The 20,808-nt window shown below is 39.6% G+C and overlaps 1 protein-coding gene and 1 pseudogene across 1 annotated transcript in view; both read left to right on the forward strand.

Moving 5' to 3' along the window:
- The first annotated feature begins 3,533 nt into the window (after window positions 1-3,533).
- Window positions 3,534-20,808, forward strand: part of LOC126029909 (phospholipid-transporting ATPase ABCA3-like) — a 142,093-nt gene continuing 124,818 nt past the window's right edge. Inside the window, exons 1-5 of the mRNA XM_049788150.1 lie at window positions 3,534-3,593; window positions 4,731-4,983; window positions 7,127-7,254; window positions 11,094-11,235; window positions 20,161-20,417. Of these exons, the coding sequence (XP_049644107.1) occupies window positions 3,534-3,593; window positions 4,731-4,983; window positions 7,127-7,254; window positions 11,094-11,235; window positions 20,161-20,417 (840 nt within the window). The remainder of the gene's footprint in view (window positions 3,594-4,730; window positions 4,984-7,126; window positions 7,255-11,093; window positions 11,236-20,160; window positions 20,418-20,808) is intronic.
- Window positions 13,315-17,218, forward strand: LOC126031338 (heat shock protein HSP 90-beta-like; annotated as a pseudogene).

Raw genomic sequence — 20,808 nt, forward strand, 5'->3', positions numbered from 1 at the left:
GGCAGAGGGGTGCTGGGGTTACCCAAATCCCGCACCCCCCCTAGGCCTGGCCAAGCAGGCCACCGGCATGGCGTGGGCCTGCCAAACCTCCTCCTGCCTGACTCCCGGCTCCCAGGAAGGAGAGATCCTTCAAGAAGCTGGGAGAACAGAAGTTCAGAGCCCCACCCAGACCCTCCCTAAGGAGCCGCATGGATAGTGGGGGAAGGCCTAGGGTCCTTCAAGCTCCACCAAGGGACCCAACTCACCGGCTTGCCCAGGGGTGTGGCCCGGGGAAGCCCTGGAGATCTGGAGCAAGGCGGCAGAGGGGTGCTGGGGTTACCCAAATCCCGCACCCCCCCTAGGCCTGGCCAAGCAGGCCTCCGGCATGGCGTGGGCCTGCCAAACCTCCTCCTGCCTGACTCCCGGCTCCCAGGAAGGAGAGATCCTTCAAGAAGCTGGGAGAACAGAAGTTCAGAGCCCCACCCAGACCCTCCCTAAGTAGCCGCATGGATAGTGGGGGAAGGCCTAGGGTCCTTCAAGCTCCACCAAGGGACCCAACTCACCGGCTTGCCCAGGGGTGTGGCCCGGGGAAGCCCTGGAGATCTGGAGCAAGGCGGCAGAGGGGTGCTGGGGTTACCCAAATCCCGCACCCCCCCCTAGGCCTGGCCAAGCAGGCCACCGGCATGGCGTGGGCCTGCCAAACCTCCTCCTGCCTGACTCCCGGCTCCCAGGAAGGAGAGATCCTTCAAGAAGCTGGGAGAACAGAAGTTCAGAGCCCCACCCAGACCCTCCCTAAGGAGCCGCATGGATAGTGGGGGAAGGCCTAGGGTCCTTCAAGCTCCACCAAGGGACCCAACTCACCGGCTTGCCCAGGGGTGTGGCCCGGGGAAGCCCTGGAGATCTGGAGCAAGGCGGCAGAGGGGTGCTGGGGTTACCCAAATCCCGCACCCCCCCTAGGCCTGGCCAAGCAGGCCTCCGGCATGGCGTGGGCCTGCCAAACCTCCTCCTGCCTGACTCCCGGCTCCCAGGAAGGAGAGATCCTTCAAGAAGCTGGGAGAACAGAAGTTCAGAGCCCCACCCAGACCCTCCCTAAGGAGCCGCATGGATAGTGGGGGAAGGCCTAGGGTCCTTCAAGCTCCACCAAGGGACCCAACTCACCGGCTTGCCCAGGGGTGTGGCCCGGGGAAGCCCTGGAGATCTGGAGCAAGGCGGCAGAGGGGTGCTGGGGTTACCCAAATCCCGCACCCCCCCTAGGCCTGGCCAAGCAGGCCTCCGGCATGGCGTGGGCCTGCCAAACCTCCTCCTGCCTGACTCCCGGCTCCCAGGAAGGAGAGATCCTTCAAGAAGCTGGGAGAACAGAAGTTCAGAGCCCCACCCAGACCCTCCCTAAGGAGCCGCATGGATAGTGGGGGAAGGCCTAGGGACTTCAAGCTCCACCAAGGGACCCAACTCACCGGCTTGCCCAGGGGTGTGGCCCGGGGAAGCCCTGGAGATCTGGAGCAATGCGGCAGAGGGGTGCTGGGGTTACCCAAATCCCGCACCCCCCCTAGGCCTGGCCAAGCAGGCCACCGGCATGGCGTGGGCCTGCCAAACCTCCTCCTGCCTGACTCCCGGCTCCCAGGAAGGAGAGATCCTTCAAGAAGCTGGGAGAACAGAAGTTCAGAGCCCCACCCAGACCCTCCCTAAGTAGCCCATGGATAGTGGGGGAAGGCCTAGGGTCCTTCAAGCTCCACCAAGGGACCCAACTCACCGGCTTGCCCAGGGGTGTGGCCCGGGGAAGCCCTGGAGATCTGGAGCAAGGCGGCAGAGGGGTGCTGGGGTTACCCAAATCCCGCACCCCCCCCTCGGCCTGGCCAAGCAGGCCACCGGCATGGCGTGGGCCTGCCAAACCTCCTCCTGCCTGACTCCCGGCTCCCAGGAAGGAGAGATCCTTCAAGAAGCTGGGAGAACAGAAGTTCAGAGCCCCACCCAGACCCTCCCTAAGGAGCCGCATGGATAGTGGGGGAAGGCCTAGGGTCCTTCAAGCTCCACCAAGGGACCCAACTCACCGGCTTGCCCAGGGGTGTGGCCCGGGGAAGCCCTGGAGATCTGGAGCAAGGCGGCAGAGGGGTGCTGGGGTTACCCAAATCCCGCACCCCCCCTAGGCCTGGCCAAGCAGGCCACCGGCATGGCGTGGGCCTGCCAAACCTCCTCCTGCCTGACTCCCGGCTCCCAGGAAGGAGAGATCCTTCAAGAAGCTGGGAGAACAGAAGTTCAGAGCCCCACCCAGACCCTCCCTAAGGAGCCGCATGGATAGTGGGGGAAGGCCTAGGGTCCTTCAAGCTCCACCAAGGGACCCAACTCACCGGCTTGCCCAGGGGTGTGGCCCGGGGAAGCCCTGGAGATCTGGAGCAAGGCGGCAGAGGGGTGCTGGGGTTACCCAAATCCCGCACCCCCCCTAGGCCTGGCCAAGCAGGCCTCCGGCATGGCGTGGGCCTGCCAAACCTCCTCCTGCCTGACTCCCGGCTCCCAGGAAGGAGAGATCCTTCAAGAAGCTGGGAGAACAGAAGTTCAGAGCCCCACCCAGACCCTCCCTAAGTAGCCGCATGGATAGTGGGGGAAGGCCTAGGGTCCTTCAAGCTCCACCAAGGGACCCAACTCACCGGCTTGCCCAGGGGTGTGGCCCGGGGAAGCCCTGGAGATCTGGAGCAAGGCGGCAGAGGGGTGCTGGGGTTACCCAAATCCCGCACCCCCCCTAGGCCTGGCCAAGCAGGCCACCGGCATGGCGTGGGCCTGCCAAACCTCCTCCTGCCTGACTCCCGGCTCCCAGGAAGGAGAGATCCTTCAAGAAGCTGGGAGAACAGAAGTTCAGAGCCCCACCCAGACCCTCCCTAAGGAGCCGCATGGATAGTGGGGGAAGGCCTAGGGTCCTTCAAGCTCCACCAAGGGACCCAACTCACCGGCTTGCCCAGGGGTGTGGCCCGGGGAAGCCCTGGAGATCTGGAGCAAGGCGGCAGAGGGGTGCTGGGGTTACCCAAATCCCGCACCCCCCCTAGGCCTGGCCAAGCAGGCCTCCGGCATGGCGTGGGCCTGCCAAACCTCCTCCTGCCTGACTCCCGGCTCCCAGGAAGGAGAGATCCTTCAAGAAGCTGGGAGAACAGAAGTTCAGAGCCCCACCCAGACCCTCCCTAAGGAGCCGCATGGATAGTGGGGGAAGGCCTAGGGTCCTTCAAGCTCCACCAAGGGACCCAACTCACCGGCTTGCCCAGGGGTGTGGCCCGGGGAAGCCCTGGAGATCTGGAGCAAGGCGGCAGAGGGGTGCTGGGGTTACCCAAATCCCGCACCCCCCCTAGGCCTGGCCAAGCAGGCCTCCGGCATGGCGTGGGCCTGCCAAACCTCCTCCTGCCTGACTCCCCAATAAAAATATTTTAAATATATACTTATCATCTTTGAAGTTGATTAAGGAAATATTTAGAATACTATTAAGTTGATGTTTTGGTGGGTTTTTTTTTTTTTTGGTGACATAATATTGAAAAGCCTTTTTTCTGTTTCTAGAATTGAAACTGTGTAGAAGAATGGGTTTGCTGATATTGCACCAATTTTCAGCACTCCTCTGGAAAAATTTCACCTTAAAGGTAGATATAAGCATCTATAGACATTCTCATATATACTCATTAATTGTAGCTCAATTTATTTGTGTGTTTGATATGAAAACAATGTTTTATGACTGTAGGGAGTCCTTATATATTTATAAAACTTAGTTTGTCAATATTTTGATATAATTTGACCTATACGAGGAGGGCCAGGAATGTGACTTAGTGGTAGTGCTTTGTGTTTTGCATGCAACACTTCTGGGTTTGATCTGTGGCTCCACAAAAACAAAAATAAAAAATAAAAATGGCCAAAAGACACATGAAAAAATGCTCCACATCACTAATTATCTGGGAGATGCAAAGCAAAACAACAAGAGGTATCATCTCACACCACAGAGACTGGCACATATCACAAAGAACAGAACAATAGGTGTTGGAGGGGATATGGAGAGAAAGGAACTCTCATTCACTGTTGGTGGGAATGCCATCTAGTACAGCCTTTATAATAGCCAGACTTTGGAAGTACCAAGATGCTCTTCAACAGATGAATGGCTAAAGAAATTTTGGTACATATACACAATGTAATATTATGCAGCTGTCAGGAGAGATGAAGTCATGAAATTTTCCTATACATGGTTGTACATGGAATCTATTATGCTAAGTGAAATAAGTCAGAGGGAGGGAGATAGACACAGAATAGTCTCACTCATCTATGGGTTTTAAAAAAAAATAAAAGACACTTTTGTAATAATTCTCAGAGACAACAGAGATGAGTGCAGTTAGAGAAATAAATACACTGACAATTAACAATGTGAATGAGTGAGGGAAGTAGAAAGCCTGTCTCAAATACAGGCAGGGGGATAGGGGTATAGGAGATTTGGGGCAATGGTGATGGGAATGTCGCACTGGTGAAGAGGGGTGATCTTTATATGACTGAAACTCAACTACAATCACGCTTCTAATCAAATTGTATAAATAAAAACATTAATAAAGAAAAATTAATTGTTGATAGGGGACAAAGCATTGTTAAAGAGGGTAGAAATAAAGCATAATATTAAATAATCCAGAAAACTTGGGACTCTATAACAAAACTTGCAAAACTTTAATTTAAGAGACTATAAATTGCATTGAATATGTGTTCTCATGTTAATGAAAATCATCTTTTTCTTCCTTTCCTAGAGAAGGCATTTTTTCGATTTAATAATGGACGGCTTTACAGCATTGCTGTTTCCAACAACTCTTTTGCTATTCCGTGTAATTATTAAAGTGCATGTAATAAAGCCTCAAATTTTTTATCCTCAAAACATCAGTACTCTACCACTTTTTCTTAAAAATCCTAATGAGTGGGAACTAATTTATGTACCTTCTAATATTGATGTGCTTAAAGATATCATTGAAAATGTGAAGAGCAACTTAAACATCAGTATAAAAGGTTAGCAATTAAGGTTTCTATAATACTTATTGAATGTTTTGACAAATTTAATAAAACAAAGTAAAACAATTAAGTTGAGGTCTGTGGAGATGACTGAGGAGCTGAATCGCATTCTTTGTCAAGGAGCCCTGTATTTGAGATCCAGAAGTGCACGGCTCCTCTAGCACGTTACCAAGAGTGACCCCCGAGAATCATTTGGGAGTGACCTACGAGAACTTCTGAGAGTGCTCCCCCCAAAAAAAATTAAGTTGAAAGTATGACAACCTTTACAACTTAATTGCTATAGAAATGTGCTGTTGGTTATTCATTTCAGAAACATCATAGAAAGACACAAATATTATAAATGTTTTTTTACAATGCTGTGAAACAATTCAGTGAAGGAATATTATTTTGACAAATGGTGATGAACATTTGACTGTCTGTAAAAATTAAAATCCCACACTTTATAAAATTACATTTAAATGTATCAAAGATATAGAAGTAAAATTATTTTTAAATTAAGAGAAAACATAGGGAAAGCATTTGTCTTGCTTGTGTCCAATCTGGTTTTGATCCCTGCTACCACATATGGTCACTCCTGCAGGAGTAGAGCCAGGAGTAAGCCCGAGGACAGCTGGGTGCCCCTCGGTCACAAATGGAGAGAGTGATAGTGTGTGTGTAACTGAGAGGTAGAATATAAACTTTTTTTACTTGCTTTTTGGGTCACACCCGGCATCGCTCAGGGGTTACTCCTGGCTCTACTCTCAGAAATAACTCCTGGCAGGCTGGGGGACCATATGGGATGCTGGGATTCAAATCAACGTCCTTCTGCATGCACAGCAAATGCCGTACCTCCATGCTATTTCTTAGGCCCGGTAGAGTATATACTTTGAAGGCTAGATTTGATCTTTGATACTTCAAAGAAAAATCATTGTTTTTTTTCACAGTCCACTTAGAATATTTTCCTACTACATTGTAATGTTGGATGCTTTCTAGCATGGTAGGATTTTATTTTATTTTTGGTTTTGTTTGGGGGCCACTCTCAGTGATGTTCAGGGCTTATCCTGGCTTTGCACTTAGGAATCACTTCTTTTGGGCTTGTCGGGGGGACATATGGAATGCTGGGGATCCCAGGCAAGCACCCTACCCTCTATATTATTCTGGCCCTCGGAACTTTTAATATTTTCATCTTTATATTGTTTATTTTGTCAGAAGTGAAAAGCTTGACATAAGACATCATATAAACACATTAAACTATGTAAGTTGTTGTATTCTAAATAAATTAAGAAACTACTTTTCCAGATATTTATCGTGGTGGGATCTGGGAAGATAATAAGTGGGTGGGTGTTTACCTTCCCTGGAACCCCATATGGTCCCCCAGGCCATATATTTGCCATGGTTATTGCTGTTCCTTCTTTAATGATATTCTATATCTTTTGAAAAAACTAATATACTTTCTGTTCTCTCAGAGCTGCCTATTATAAGCCTTTTTCTATTACTGGATATAAATTTTAATAAATGATATATGGTCTTTATCTTGCTTAGCATAATATTTTCAAGATCCATGCATTGTTTAGGGTATAGAAGCATTTTATTTCCATTATAGATAATTGATTGTGTGGATATCCTATCTTCAGATATTGTTGTCTTTATAGTTAATAAATATTTGGATTATATCTAGTAGCTGACTGTAAAATAATCTTCACATTTTATGTAGCTAAATAGTGCTTTCTCTCTAACTTAAATATCTAAAACTCAAATGACTATGTCATATGCTACCTCTAACTTTTTGAAAGACTATAAGTTGATTAAATCATTTTGCATTCTAGTCAGTAGTATATGCAGGTTCCAAATTCCCATGCCTTACAAAACCTGTATCACTACTTTTATTATAGCCATTTCAGTGAGCATGAAGTAGTGTCTTATTGTGATTTTCATTTGTATATCTGAATGGCTAATATTTAAAATTAGAGTGTTTATAAATTATCTAAAATTGTCTTGAATACCAAATACCCATTAAGTAGCTGTGGTACCAATATCTGGGAAACTGTCTTTTAACACTTAAAAGATTTTGATAGACTATTGTTTATAGAAATAGTATGTCCTCTACTAGGGGTGATTATTAGATATTTTTTAATTCAAAAATATTTTCCTTTCTTTACAGTTAATGGCTTTTCTTCAGAAACTGAGCTTGATAGCTACATTAAGTATGGCAGTAGATCACGGAAAGTTCTGGCTGCTATTGTTTTTGATTGTGACTTCAAAACCAAATATGACCCTCTCCCACTTCAGGTGAGATTTTACTTTGAGTTTTACAAGTTACTATTTTTCTTAATATTGCACTTTTAACATGTAGGATTCATATACATAGAAAATTGTTGCCTTATTTTTTGAAGAAATTACTTTTTCCCAAGATCTACTACTTTTATGAGACATAGAAATATAATACAGATCTAAATAACCACGTCTTTGCTTCTAAGTATTGCATTATGCTGATTAATGGAGTACTACTCAAAAATATTTTGACAGTAAATGACAAAACATACTTCTAAAAATATATAAATTTTTACTAACTTAATAGACTCAAGAAAACTTGGAAAATAATATGTTTTCCTTAAAACACAGAGTTTAAGTCTTTTATTACATGTTTTATTTGTTTTTGTTTTGGGGCCACACCCAGTAACGGTCAGGGGTTACTCCTGGCTAGGCGCTCAGAAATTGCTCCTGGCTTGGAGGACCATATGGGATGCTGGGGGGGATCAAACCACGGTCTGTTCTAGGGTAGTGCTTAAAAGGCAGACGCCCTACTGCTTGCATCACCGCTCCAGTCCCATTCTTTAATACTTTTTAAAGAAATGGTTGCATTGATCAGAATAATTACTGAGAATAAAGACAGTACTTTTTTTTTTTTTTCCTTTTTTTATTTTAATTATGACAACAAAGATGTAAAGAAGAGGACAGTGGAAGCCCAATCACCCATAAACAGAATTCTCGGTAGTCCCATCGATGATATCCCAGCCTTGAACTTTCAGCCAAAGAGCATTAAGAAAAACAAAACTGAACCCATGTACAATACAATTTATTGTCCCTCAAATCCCCAGTTGTAGTACATACTATTTCTTAGCAGCACACAATATAATCTAAAGACATTATACTTATGTAGCTCCCTAAACATTGAGGGCAAAGTACATTTCTCTAGTTCTATGCACATGCTTACTAGTTTAAGTTAACCTCAAAAGTTTTAGTGGCTTGTTTTTCTTAAGGATTGGAGTCAAGGGAACATAGTAAAAAAATGGTATTAAAGTGGCATTTGTTTGCATAGGCCCATCAAAACATAAAGACAGTACTTTTTTACTTTGTTTCCTTAGCAGTACTTATAAACATTCTCTCCTGCTGGTGATGGAAATAAATGAACACTCTAAAATCTAGACATGAAGCTCAAAACCGTATCTGCAACACAAATGCTTGTCAGTAGAAAACAACATCAATAAAAACACTAATAAGATATTACATGTTTTTTATATATGCCATTCTTTCATGACTCCATTTTGTGCCAATTTACTAATATAACCCATTAGCTGATAAAGTATACTTAATATTATATCTTGCCTTAAAATATTCTCAATTTTAGGTTTTATTCTCTGTATTGTGTATCTGGAAATGTTTTAACTATACTCCTGACATCAAAATCTCTTAAATTGAGTGTTGAGGTGCTTGACCTGAGTTTTTCCCCGGTTTTATTGAGTTTAAATTGACATAGTTTTTCTGTAGCTTAATGTGTACAAAGTCATTATTTGCTAATTGATTACCACATTTTTAAATCAAATTTTAATCAAAATTTTAATCAGAATTAATTTTGATATGTTATTATTTATTATATTATTACTACTAATTTCTCACATAATTGCCATTTCTGTGTTGTGATAATATTTAAAATACCTAATTTCTGAAAAACTAGCATTCAACTTTTTATTTAATAAAACCTAAAAGTTAATATTTTTGGAACCCAAGTTTCTGATGAGTTTTGATGTCAAAACAAAACTTCAAATACATTGCTGCCACATGATTAGATGCCATTAGCTATGCTTCCTTCCTCCTCACATTAAGGCTCCAGAGTTTTACAGATTTTAGTTAACTTACTTAACTATCAATTTGTGACACAGCACTATATGCTTGATTCTTCTTTCTTCTTTCCCTCTTTCCATTCATAAAATCTCACTTAAAAGGTTTAAGCTCAACAGTAAAGAATGAGTCTGAAACTTCAGTTAAAGTAAGAATCCAGACCCATGACTTTATTCTCTTTCCCTCTGCCTTTCTTTATATGCTGTGTAATTTCTAGATCTTATAATAGAAATAATTAAAATATTCTTCTGTTTTTACAAAATTTTCTGATGTTTTGCTAATGCACATCTTATAATAATAATAATAATAATAATAATAATAATAATAATCATGTGAGCTGCTCCTGTCATAATACTGACAATAGGGGATGTCTGAAAAACCAACTAGAGACCAGGTGAGCATACCTTGGAATTTCTATCAAGTGGCAATATTATTATATTGAAACTGACAATAATGCAAGAGCAAGAAGTTTCAATTTAGAATATCAAAAATTAAGTTCCAGGGCTGGAGCAATAGCACAGCGGTAGGGCATTTGCCTTGCACACAGCCAACCCAGGACAGACGGTGGTTCAAATCCTAGCATCCCATATGATATCCTGAGCCTGCCAGGAGTGATTTCCGAGTACAGAGCCAGGAGTCACCCCTGAGTGCTGCTGGCTGTGACCCAAAAACAAACAAACAAAAATTAAGTTCCTAGGAAAATAGGAAGTGAAAGACTTATACCATGCATTATTAAATGACACCAAAAAGTAGAAAAAATATATGTATTCATGGACAGAAATAAATGACATTATCACAATGACCATCCTATTCAGAAAAATAATGCAGGTTCAGTGATATCCCTATCAAAATTCCAGTGAGATTCTTCAAAGAAACAAAATAAATTGTTGAAATTTGTGAGGATTCATAGAAGATCCATAAGATCCAATGCAATCCTGAGGCATTACATTTCCCACCTTCAAACTGTACTACCAGGCTATATTAGTCAATACATTATGGTATTTAAGGAAAATATAGGCATATTGATTGATGGAATAAAATGAGAAACAAATACAAACACATGTGGCACTAAAACAGCTCAATTAGAACAACTTTGTAGATTATGGTGTCTTCATAAAAATGTTTTAAAACTTGAATGAATAAAAAAACAACTTAAGTAAACAACTTAAAAAATGTTTTAAAAATTGAATGAATAAAAAAAAAAACACAGTGACTACCAGAGTAGAATGTTGATAAGTGGAAGTCAATTATAAGGGGCAAAGGCTATTGAGGAACATCTGGAAAATTTAATATGTTTATTAGGCAAATGGAAGGAACATCTTATGTCACCATAGTGCTGACATGATTTCCAATACCTTTAAGTTTAATTTCATTCATTAGTGATATTGAGTTTTTCATATATTTATGGGACATTTAATATCTTGTTTCTGTGAACCTCATTTTGAGAAAACTTCAAGTATAGATATGATTAGAGCATATGTTTTGCCTGGTACTGTCATTTCCAGGTGCTCAGAATCACCTTGACAACAGAAGAGTGTTATCTTTTCAAATATGCGTTATCTCTTTTAGACAATTCTTCTTTATTTCTAATATTTGCTCTTCAGTATAATAAAACATGACAAGAGAATGGAAGGCACTATGGTACAGAAAAGTCCAGAAAATGAGAGAAATGGAGGAGGAATGTAAGATGATCCTATCTAGGGATAACATAGGGACAAGGTCAGAGGCCTTAGACAGATTACTGACATCAAGGCAAGGCATCTGTGTACGTCTCTCAACTGTTAGTATAGCCAGTGTTGGCCATACTGTAATAAGTAAACTTAAATCTACAATTAGTAAATAAAATATATAAATGCTACAATAAATAAACTTAAAAATGTACCTGTAAGGGCTGAGGGGTGGGAAGAAATCTGGTGACACTATATTGACAGTTTTGTAAATCATTGTGCCTAAATACAAATAAAAAATAAATAAATAATAAAAATAGTTTGTTTCCTATTTCTTTTTAGGTAAAATATTATCTGCGTTTTTTTAGGACACAGAAAAATGTTTCCTCATTAGAGAAGGTCGACTGGGAAACATCGTTGCTCTTTCCTATTCGATCTTTTGCAGGACCCAGGAACCCAAATTATAATGATGGAGGAAATCCTGGTGAGCAGATCCTTAGGCATATTTACTTTGTTAGCATCATTGCATACTAACACATAGATGCACATATTTTTTACACATATTCCCAAGAGATGCTCAAGAGGCCTATGGGACACTCTTAGCTAATCTCAGCAAGTCCGGTTTGCAGTCTCACAAGTTTATGTGACAGTCTGTGAAAATGGTGTTTCTTGGGCTGTAGATAACTTGGGACAACCCAGAAATGTTCGAGGGCTTCCAGAATGCAATTGCTGATGTTTAAGATGCCATGAAATGCTAGAGATTGAACCAAGGTTGCCATATTTGAGAGTTGTGCCTTATCCAATCTCCCTTAACTTGTTTTAAGTTAATATGGTACCAAAATTACTTTTTCATCACATAAATTGAATAAATCTATTATACATATATTGCAGAATTTCTTTTCATTTTTACATCAACATACTTATCTTTTAATATCTGTGTTTTAGTACTCCTCTTTGATATTACACATATTTTCATTTATTGATATTTATTGGTATATAATTTCACTTCTTTGATCTAAAAATTTTAATTTTATTTTTAAGTAAAATTTCTGTTTTGCATTCTACCTATGTCAAAAAGTTCATAATGAAATTTGAGTTTTCCAACTGACATTTAAATTTTAACAAATTCTTATTAGGAGAAAATACTTTACTTATTATAGTCTTAGAATAAATATGAGAAACAAGTATAGCCAATTTAAAGAGTAGAAGAACAGTTTAGATTAAATTTAAAATTTTTATGATGCTTGTTGAGAATAAAATAATACATAGGTGCCTATGTGAATTAGCTAGATTAATATGAGAGGAAATTATTTTCAACAGTGAAGTAAAATCATAAACACATGCTAGAGAATGTCATATTCAGGGAATGCCTTTTGTTTATTTGCTTTCTTATTAGCTAAAATTGCAGATATTTATGGGAGACTATTAGAGATGATATTAAGAAACAAATATAGGGCCGGAATTATAGCAAAGTGGTAGGGCATTTGCCTTAGATGCAGAAGGATGGTGGTTCGAATCCCAGCAACCCATATGGTCCCCCAGCCTGCCAGGAGCGATTACTGTGTGTAAAGTCAGGAGTAACCCCTGAGCGTTTCCGAGTGTGACCCAAAAACAAAAACAAACAAACAAAAAAAAGAAACAAATATTTCATTGAAGTCCTGTTGATATACAGCATTCTGTGAGGGTTCTTTCTGAGAAAATTAACTGGAGAAAACAGGGAAACCTCGGGGAAACTCAAATGAATGATAGGCTGAACTGTGGGCATTCAAAGCTAAAGAGTGCATCCCTGGGAGAAGCAGAAGATTGAAAGAGAAAAGGATTGTTAAGTCCAATACTGAGCAGAAGAAACCAACCTGGAACAGGAGAAAGTTGATCTCAGAAAACTTACAGGACTTTAATTTATTACTAACACTTGTTCAGTTGAAAAGATTTGGGTCACAGTTGCAGTACACAGTGCAAGAAGGGAGCAAAGATGATAATTAGATGATTAATGATAATAATGATAAAGATGATTAATGATAATAATAATAATAATGACTGCCGGCTTTTCCCATATGGTTGGGTCCAGGTTGTTACCTCTGTTGAATTCTCAGCGTGAATGGAGGGCAAGTTCTCCTTTCTTCATGAAACTACAGAAGCCTAGCACCACACCCTATGCTCTCTGAAAGAAATAGCCCAGCTTCACTGCTTAATCTTATCAAACTAACAAGCAACCAGATTTGTTTCAGATTTATAGATCTTGAACCATGAGGCTCAAAATATGAAAATTATATTATATTATCAACCCAGTTGTATCACAGGAAATCTGATGGGAAAGATAAGTAGAAATCTACCAAGCTTAATGAGTTTAATGAGTAAAAAACGTAAAGAGTAACACAAAGAAGGCTCAGCTGGCACCAACCACAGCCCAGTAAATCTTTACATACTGACATTAGTTACACCATGAGAGATAGAACAATTATTTCAAATGGACCTTTTTGATCTAAGTTTTGATAATTTTATTTTCCTTTGTGTTATAACAAACAATATGAAGTAAATTTGTTTGTGCCACAATGGGCAGGCTATGGTGGTAGGTAGAAAATTGGGGGCAAAAAAGGATGGAAGGTCACACTGTAATATTGGTTTTTGAATATTTAATGCCTGAAAGAACTGTATTATAAACGACATGGCAAATCACAGTGTCAAAAAATTTTTAAATAATAAAATAAAATCGAAAAAGTTCATTAATTTTTAAAAGAAGAGATCAGAAATTCCTGTGGTGACCCATACCCAGTAGGGTTGCAATCTCGGTTTTATTTAACATTCTTGCCTCCTGGACTGACACTGACTTGCTATACCCTCTGACAAATCAAACATATTCTTATTAAGCAATTGAGCTGTTCACAGCATAAATTTTTATATTAAATTTTAGGAGTCTCAGAGTGTCAGGATTTATTATGCCAACCAAAGGGTGTTGCAACCACACCTGGCCCCGGTTGGAGCAGCTATTTAGAAAGTGAGAACCTCCCAACCAGGTCCCAGTTTTAGTTCTAGCTAGCAGAGGAGAACACCCAAAATCTCCATCCCAAGAGACTCTAAGTCTTAGCTTTGCTCTTGACAGCTCATAACCTCAGCTTTGTTTATTGATAGGACCACCCTTCAGATTCTAACTGTTAATAATTCTATAGATCTTACAACCAATAATCCTCTACCTGTCCAAAGTTATCACTCAAACTTGAGGGAGTTATAAAAAAAATTCTCAGCCAGTGAAGAAAAATTGGGAAACTATGAGACTTAGTTGCAGTCTCAGACAGGACGAAAAATCCAGCCATGTTCCCAAGCCCATCAAAACTCTTGAACCTACTGAGTCATTGAGGACCTAAGATCAACACTCACTACACTGGCAATAGAAAGTAAGCAAGCCCTTGTCAGCAAAATTATACGATCATTGGACAAAAATTCAACCAACTCAAAAGAAAACTGCTTCAGAACATGAGAGATTCTATACAAATTCCATATGGAATGCAGGGGATTGAACTCTTGTGGGCGACTTTTAAGGAAAACACCCTACCTGCTGTATAATGCATTCCATATGGTCCCTCATACACAACCAGTAGTAATTTTTGAGTGCGGAGCCAGGAGTAACCACTGAGAATTGCTAGGTGTGACCCCAAAACAAAACGCTGCTCTTGACTTGCCCCCGTGTAGCTTTGTTGCGGTGAACTGGACCCTGTCTGACCCCGCCCTGTTCCTTTGTAGTTACAACTCTTCTCCTTTAAGATACCTGGGGAAGGGCACCATAGAAAGAAGGAAGTGGAGACTTTCATCTTCCAGGCAGAGATTGCCCAACTTATGTCATTCATAATAAATATCTTTTATTTGATCAAGAAAATATTTGTTTGGGACTAATCAATAATACTTCTGATGCTTTGGACATCTTAGAATTGCTATGAGAACCTGACTGGGCCTTCCAAGGTGGATAGTGGTAAGGAGCTGAAAATTGACGTCATCACAATTCCCCAGGAATATACCTTGACTCTAGTGGATACAGGCATTCGCATTACCAAAGCCAACCTTATAAATAACTTGAGAACCATTGCCAAGTCTGGCACTAAAGCATTTATGGAAACTCTTCAGGCTGGTGAAGACATCTTCATGACTGGGCAATTTGGTGTTGGCTTTTATTTTGCTTACCTAGTAGCAGAGAAAGTGGTTGTAATCACAAAGCACAATGATGATAAATAGTATGCCTGGGAGTCTTCTGTTGGGGTCTCCTTCGTTGTACGTGCTGATCATGATGAGCCTATTGACACAGGTACCAATATTATTCTCCATCTTAAAGAAAATCATACAGAGTACATAGAGGAAAGGAGAAAGAAGTAGTGAAGAAGCATTCACAGTTTTTTGGTAATTCCATCATCCTCTATTTGGAGAAAGAGAGAAGGAAATCAGTGATGAGGCAGAAGAAGAGAAAGGTGAGAAGGAAGAAAAAGGATGATGAGGAGAAGCCCCTGATAGAAGATATAGGCTCAGTTGAGGAGGACATAGTGGTAAGGATAAGAAAAATAAAACCAATAAGATTAAACAGAAATACAGTGATCATGAAGAACTGAACAAGATTAAGCCCATCTGGAACAAAAATCCTGATGACATCACCAAGAGGAATATGGAGAGTTCTGTAAGAGCCTAACCAATGACTGGGAAGACCATTTGGCAGTCAAGCACTTCTCTGTAGAAGGTCAGTTGAAATTCAGGGCATTGCTCTTCATTTATTGCTGGGCTCTATTAGATCTTTTTGAGAGCAAGAAGAACAGCAATATCAAATCTTATATCCACCACATACTCATCATGAATAGCTGTTAGGAGCTGATAGCAGAGTAGCTAAACTTTATCTGTGGTATGGTTGAATCTGCCCCTGAATATTTCTCAAGAAATAATCCATCAGAACGAAATGTTGAAGGTCATTCGCAAAAGCATTGTTAAGAAATGTCTTAAAAAATCACTGATATGCATTTAATTTATTTTTTTCATAAATTTTCTTGTTTGAGGTCCACATCCAACTGTGTTCAGGGATTACTCCTGGAAGGATTATGATTAGGGAGAATAAATATAATGAAGGGGATTGAACCCAGGTAGATCTTGTGCAACACCTAGTGACCTACCTTCTGTACTATTTTTCAATCTCTGTACATTTTATATTTTAATAAGTCAACTATTAAGCTGAATTGCATTATTGTAAAAAGATCTGTAAAATGAACTCTTGATGTCCAGCAATTTGATATCTCTTGCTTAATACTCAAATATTTTGTATCAGTTTTTGATATTTTAAATTAATATTTACACCTTACATCTCCCATATAATTTTATCTTTATGAAGAAAAATATTTATACTAACATTTTATTAGCTAATTATTATATACTAAAAACACATGAATGTTATTTTTAATTGATGTATATCCTACATTAATAAAGTCTAAATACAGTATATAAAAAGTGTCTTGAACTCTTTATAACTGGCAGAAAACAAGGAGAACTACAAGAAATTCTATGAAGCATTCTTTAAAAACCTAAAACTTGGAATCAGTGAGGATTCAACTAACTGGTAACATCTTTTTGAGCTGCTGCACTATCATACATCTCAGTTTGTTGATGAGATGACTTATCTTTCAGAATATGTCTCACAGGAAGGAGACTCAGAAATTCTATTACACCACTGGTGAGAGCAAAGAACAGGTTGCCAACTCTGCTTTCATAGAGTGAGTACAGAAATGGGGCTTCAAGATAGTATATATAACAAGTTCTATTGATGAATACTGTGTGTAACAATTTAAGGAATTTCATGGGAAGACCCTGATCTTAGTTATAAAGAAAGGCTTGGAGCTGCCTGTGGATGAAGAGGAAACAAAAATATGGAGTGCAAGGCCAAATTTGAGAACCTGTGCAAGCTTATGAAGGAAATCTTGGACAAGAAGATTGAGAAGGTAACAATATCCAATAGGCTTGTGTCTTCACCCTGCTGCATTGTGACTATCACCTATGACTGGACAGCCAACATAGAGCAAATCATGAAAGCCCAAGCTCTTCAGGACAACTCTACAATGGGCTACATGATGGCTAAAAAGCAACTAGAGATTAACCCTGACCACCCTATTGGGGAGACACCGAGACAGAAGGCAGAGGCAGACAAGAATGACAAGGTTGTCAAGGATCTAGTGGTCCTATTGTTTGAAAATGTACTGCTCTCCTTTGGCTTCTCACTTGAGCATCCCCAGATCTACTCCAATCATGTCTATCACATGATAAAGCCAGGCCTAGGCATTGATGAAGATAAAGTGACAGATGAGGAGCCCAGTGCTGCTGTTCCTGATGAGATACCCCCTCTTGAGGGCAATGAAGATGCATCTTACATGGAAGAAGTAGATTGCAAATTTCTACCTGCAGATAGTGCATTCCGTCTCCCGCCCTGTTCCCCTCACAATCCTGAGTAGTTCTTAGCCACTGGTTCTAGTGGGTATTTTTTACTCTTATCTTTTTATAAGGCAGGGTGGGGGAAGAGTCTCAGTTTTTTCCCCTCCCAAATTTGACTATAGATTTGAATGCTGTATATTGTGTTTTTGTTTATTTTGTTCTGAAATTAAAGTAATTTTAATAATTTGATTTATTTATTTAAATTTGCTTTAATAATTAAAGAAAAAAGACAAACATTTCTTTAGTCAATATCATTTTTATTGGTGATAAACCAAAAGCATTCCTGCTGAGATCAGCACAAGGCAAGGATATTCATGAAGATGTATTATGTATACACAGTAGAATACAACACAGCTATAAGAATGATGAAATCATTTATTTACTGCATTATTTACTGCATTGTGGATGGAGCTGTAAGATATCATGTTCAATAAGTAAGCCAGAAGAAAAAAGGATAAGCACAGGATGATGTAACTTATACATGGTATTTAGAATAAATGGATGAGGAATGAAATGGTTTAAAGGGGACATGTATAGATTACTTTTTGGTTCTAACCTATTTGGAGGAGAAGGAAATAAATATAGTGAAAAAGGGGGAAGAAAGGCAGATGAGAAGAAATGGGGATGGGGTCAGGGGTCAAAGAGATTCGGGAACCTTGGTGGTGTTAGGGATTAATAGAGCTAGATATCCAAACCACAGACTCAACAACTGAAATCATGAGACCCAAACTTGTAACAATCCAACTTAAAAAGGTGCCTGCCAAGATAGCAGCCTGATGGTAGAGAGTAGGAAAGGGAACCTAGTAACATTAGTAGAGGGAAGTTGACACAAGTAGCAGGATTGGTATTAGAATATTGTATATCTAAAACTCAACCATTAATAACTTTATAAATCACAATGCTTTAATAAAATAATTTTTAATAATGAAGTAATGTTAAGATTTAGGAGTAGAATTGGAGAGTTACAGTTATAACCATACTGAAGAAGACCTTTTTAGTTTCAAATGTTCTTTCAATACAGGAAAGCCTAAAATGTTGTTATAATTTAAAAATTAGTAAAATAAAAATGACTTAAACACCTGTCTTTTTCATATGTAGCTAATTTGGTTTCAGTGAAACCATTTTGCATTACTCACTACAACATGTCTGTACTTTATTTCTTTTTATATTTCCAAGTCTCAATATCTCTAATGTTTAATGTGTCATGAGGACCTGACTCCATATTATTGGACAGCCACCATCTAACATCAAACACCAGATTCCAAATGAAGATCCAATACAGCTCCCTGCAACATCACCAGGAACTAAACTCTCCCTGGGGAATCCCTAATACCACTCTGGCACCAACTTGTGACAGGTTGATACAACAACCTGACAATGAGAAAACAGCAAAAACTTGACCCAAGAGCAGGTTGCCCTATCTCATCACCCAATGGTAAGATGAAATCAGAAAACACACTACCCTTTGATCTGTACAAAAACCAAGATCACTAATTACAGAAGATGGACTTTGACAACTGCGATTGGGTAGAAATTTTGCTGGGACCAATAAAAAAGATCCTAGCCTATGCTTCAGCCTAAGATTTGTACGAAAAACAAGGTCTCTAATCCCAGAGTTATGATTTTGACAATCATGACTGAGCAGAACTTCTACAATAAGGAAAGACTCAACCTAGGATCTGTGCAAAAATCAAAATCACTAATTTCAGAAGACTGTTTACAACAAACGTGACGAAACAGATCTTCTAGAACCATAGCAAAAGACTCTATCCTAGACTTTGTCCTATGACCTGTTGAAATACCAAGATCTCTAGCTACAGAGGACTGATTTTGTCATTCACACTGAGCAGAAAGTTTCCTGGCGCCATAAAAACACCTTGGAGTTCAATAATGAGCATGTATGGAGCCTGTAATTGCTCCCATGACAATATGCTTCAAGGGTGAAGAAACTCCTAGGCCAAGAGAATTCCCTTTCTAACTTCCCCAATACATATTGTGCATATGCAAAAAAAAAAAAAAAGAAAGAAAAAGAAAAAGAAAAAGAAAAAAACACAACAACAACAACAAAAAACCCACGAAGCCTTGCCACACCATCTCTTCATTTTATTTTTATTTTTCCCTCTTTTCCTTTTTTCTTTTCTTTTATATGCTTGTAGTTTTGGTGATGATTTTTGTTGCTGCTGCTGTTTTTTTGTTATTGCTTTTTTTGTTTGTTTGTTTTTTCCTTTCTTCTTTGAATTGATATTTATAGCCTCTAGACGGATTCCTCCCAGTGTTTTTCTTTCTTTCTTTCTTTTCTTTTTTCAACAGAACCACAGAACTTGATTCATCTTGTTCTCCCTCATAACTTGAGGGGAAAAAATAGATGGTACCAGGACAACTGGTTGTATGAACATTGAGATAAAAAAATGATCAGACTTAAGCACCAAACCCAAAGTCAAGGACACAGAATCAATATCCAATCTACAACAAGCTATACACAAAGTAGACCTGTTACACTAGCAGTCCATGGGGCACAAGGAGTTGTACGGGATGCATGCTGGGAACAGGGATGGAGGGAGGACAACACTGATAGTGGGAATGGCCCTAATTCATTATCACTATGTACCTTAAATATAATTGTGAAAGACTTGTAATTCACTTTGATTAAATAAAAATTATTAAAATATATCTCGAATATTTAAGTATGCATTCTCTAGTAACCATAAATTTCATTTAGGAAACCTACCAATTTTATCAAAAGTAATTTGTAATTAAATAGGAATAAAATTTAACTCTAAAAATTATATTTCACATCTATGTCAAAACTATGATATGTTCCCGGAGTCATTGTTTAGTTTTCATTGGTAAAATAAGAAACTTGGGTTATGTAAGTGACAAGCAGAATTGTTTGAATTGACTTGATCTTTGTATCTATAACCTATTTCTTGTTTTACCTAATAATTCTTGTTTTATTATGCAGGATATATTAAAGAAGGGTTTGTGGCTGTACAGCATGCCTTAGATAAAGCCATCATGCTATATCATGAAAGCAGTGCTAGAGAGATATTTGATAGTATCCATGTTCTTATACAGAGATTTCCATATCCACATTTTTCTCAAGATGGATTAATTGGGGTTATTAGCTCTTTTGCCCCTTTGATGTTCATACTTATGTTTTCTCCAACTGTACTTTCTAACATGCGATTCATTGTGTCAGAGAGAGAATCAAGATTAAAGGTAATCAGTTATTTTCTTTTTAATATTACTTTACTTAAAAACTGTGTGATGAGGTTGTTCATGATTGAGTTTCTGTTATGCACTGTACAAAACCCTTCATCAGTGCACAGTTCCTACCATCAATGTTCCCAGTCTCCCTTTTGCCCTCCCGCTACTGCCTATGCCTGTAGCAGACATTATTCTTCTCTCTTTATCTCTCTTTCTCTCTTTTCCCTCTCCCCCCTCTCTCTCTTTCTTCCTCTCCTTCCCCCTTGCTCTCTTGTTGATTGAAATATACAGTTATTTTTTATAAAGTTACTATAAAGAAATTTTTAGAACTGTGTATCTCTTTTGCATGAGAGCTGGTTTATATCCCTATGACAGAAAATTCAAATTTCAAAGAGAACGTGCA

The sequence above is a fragment of the Suncus etruscus genome, chromosome 15, assembly GCF_024139225.1.
Source record: "Suncus etruscus isolate mSunEtr1 chromosome 15, mSunEtr1.pri.cur, whole genome shotgun sequence".
Lineage (NCBI taxonomy): Eukaryota > Metazoa > Chordata > Mammalia > Eulipotyphla > Soricidae > Suncus > Suncus etruscus.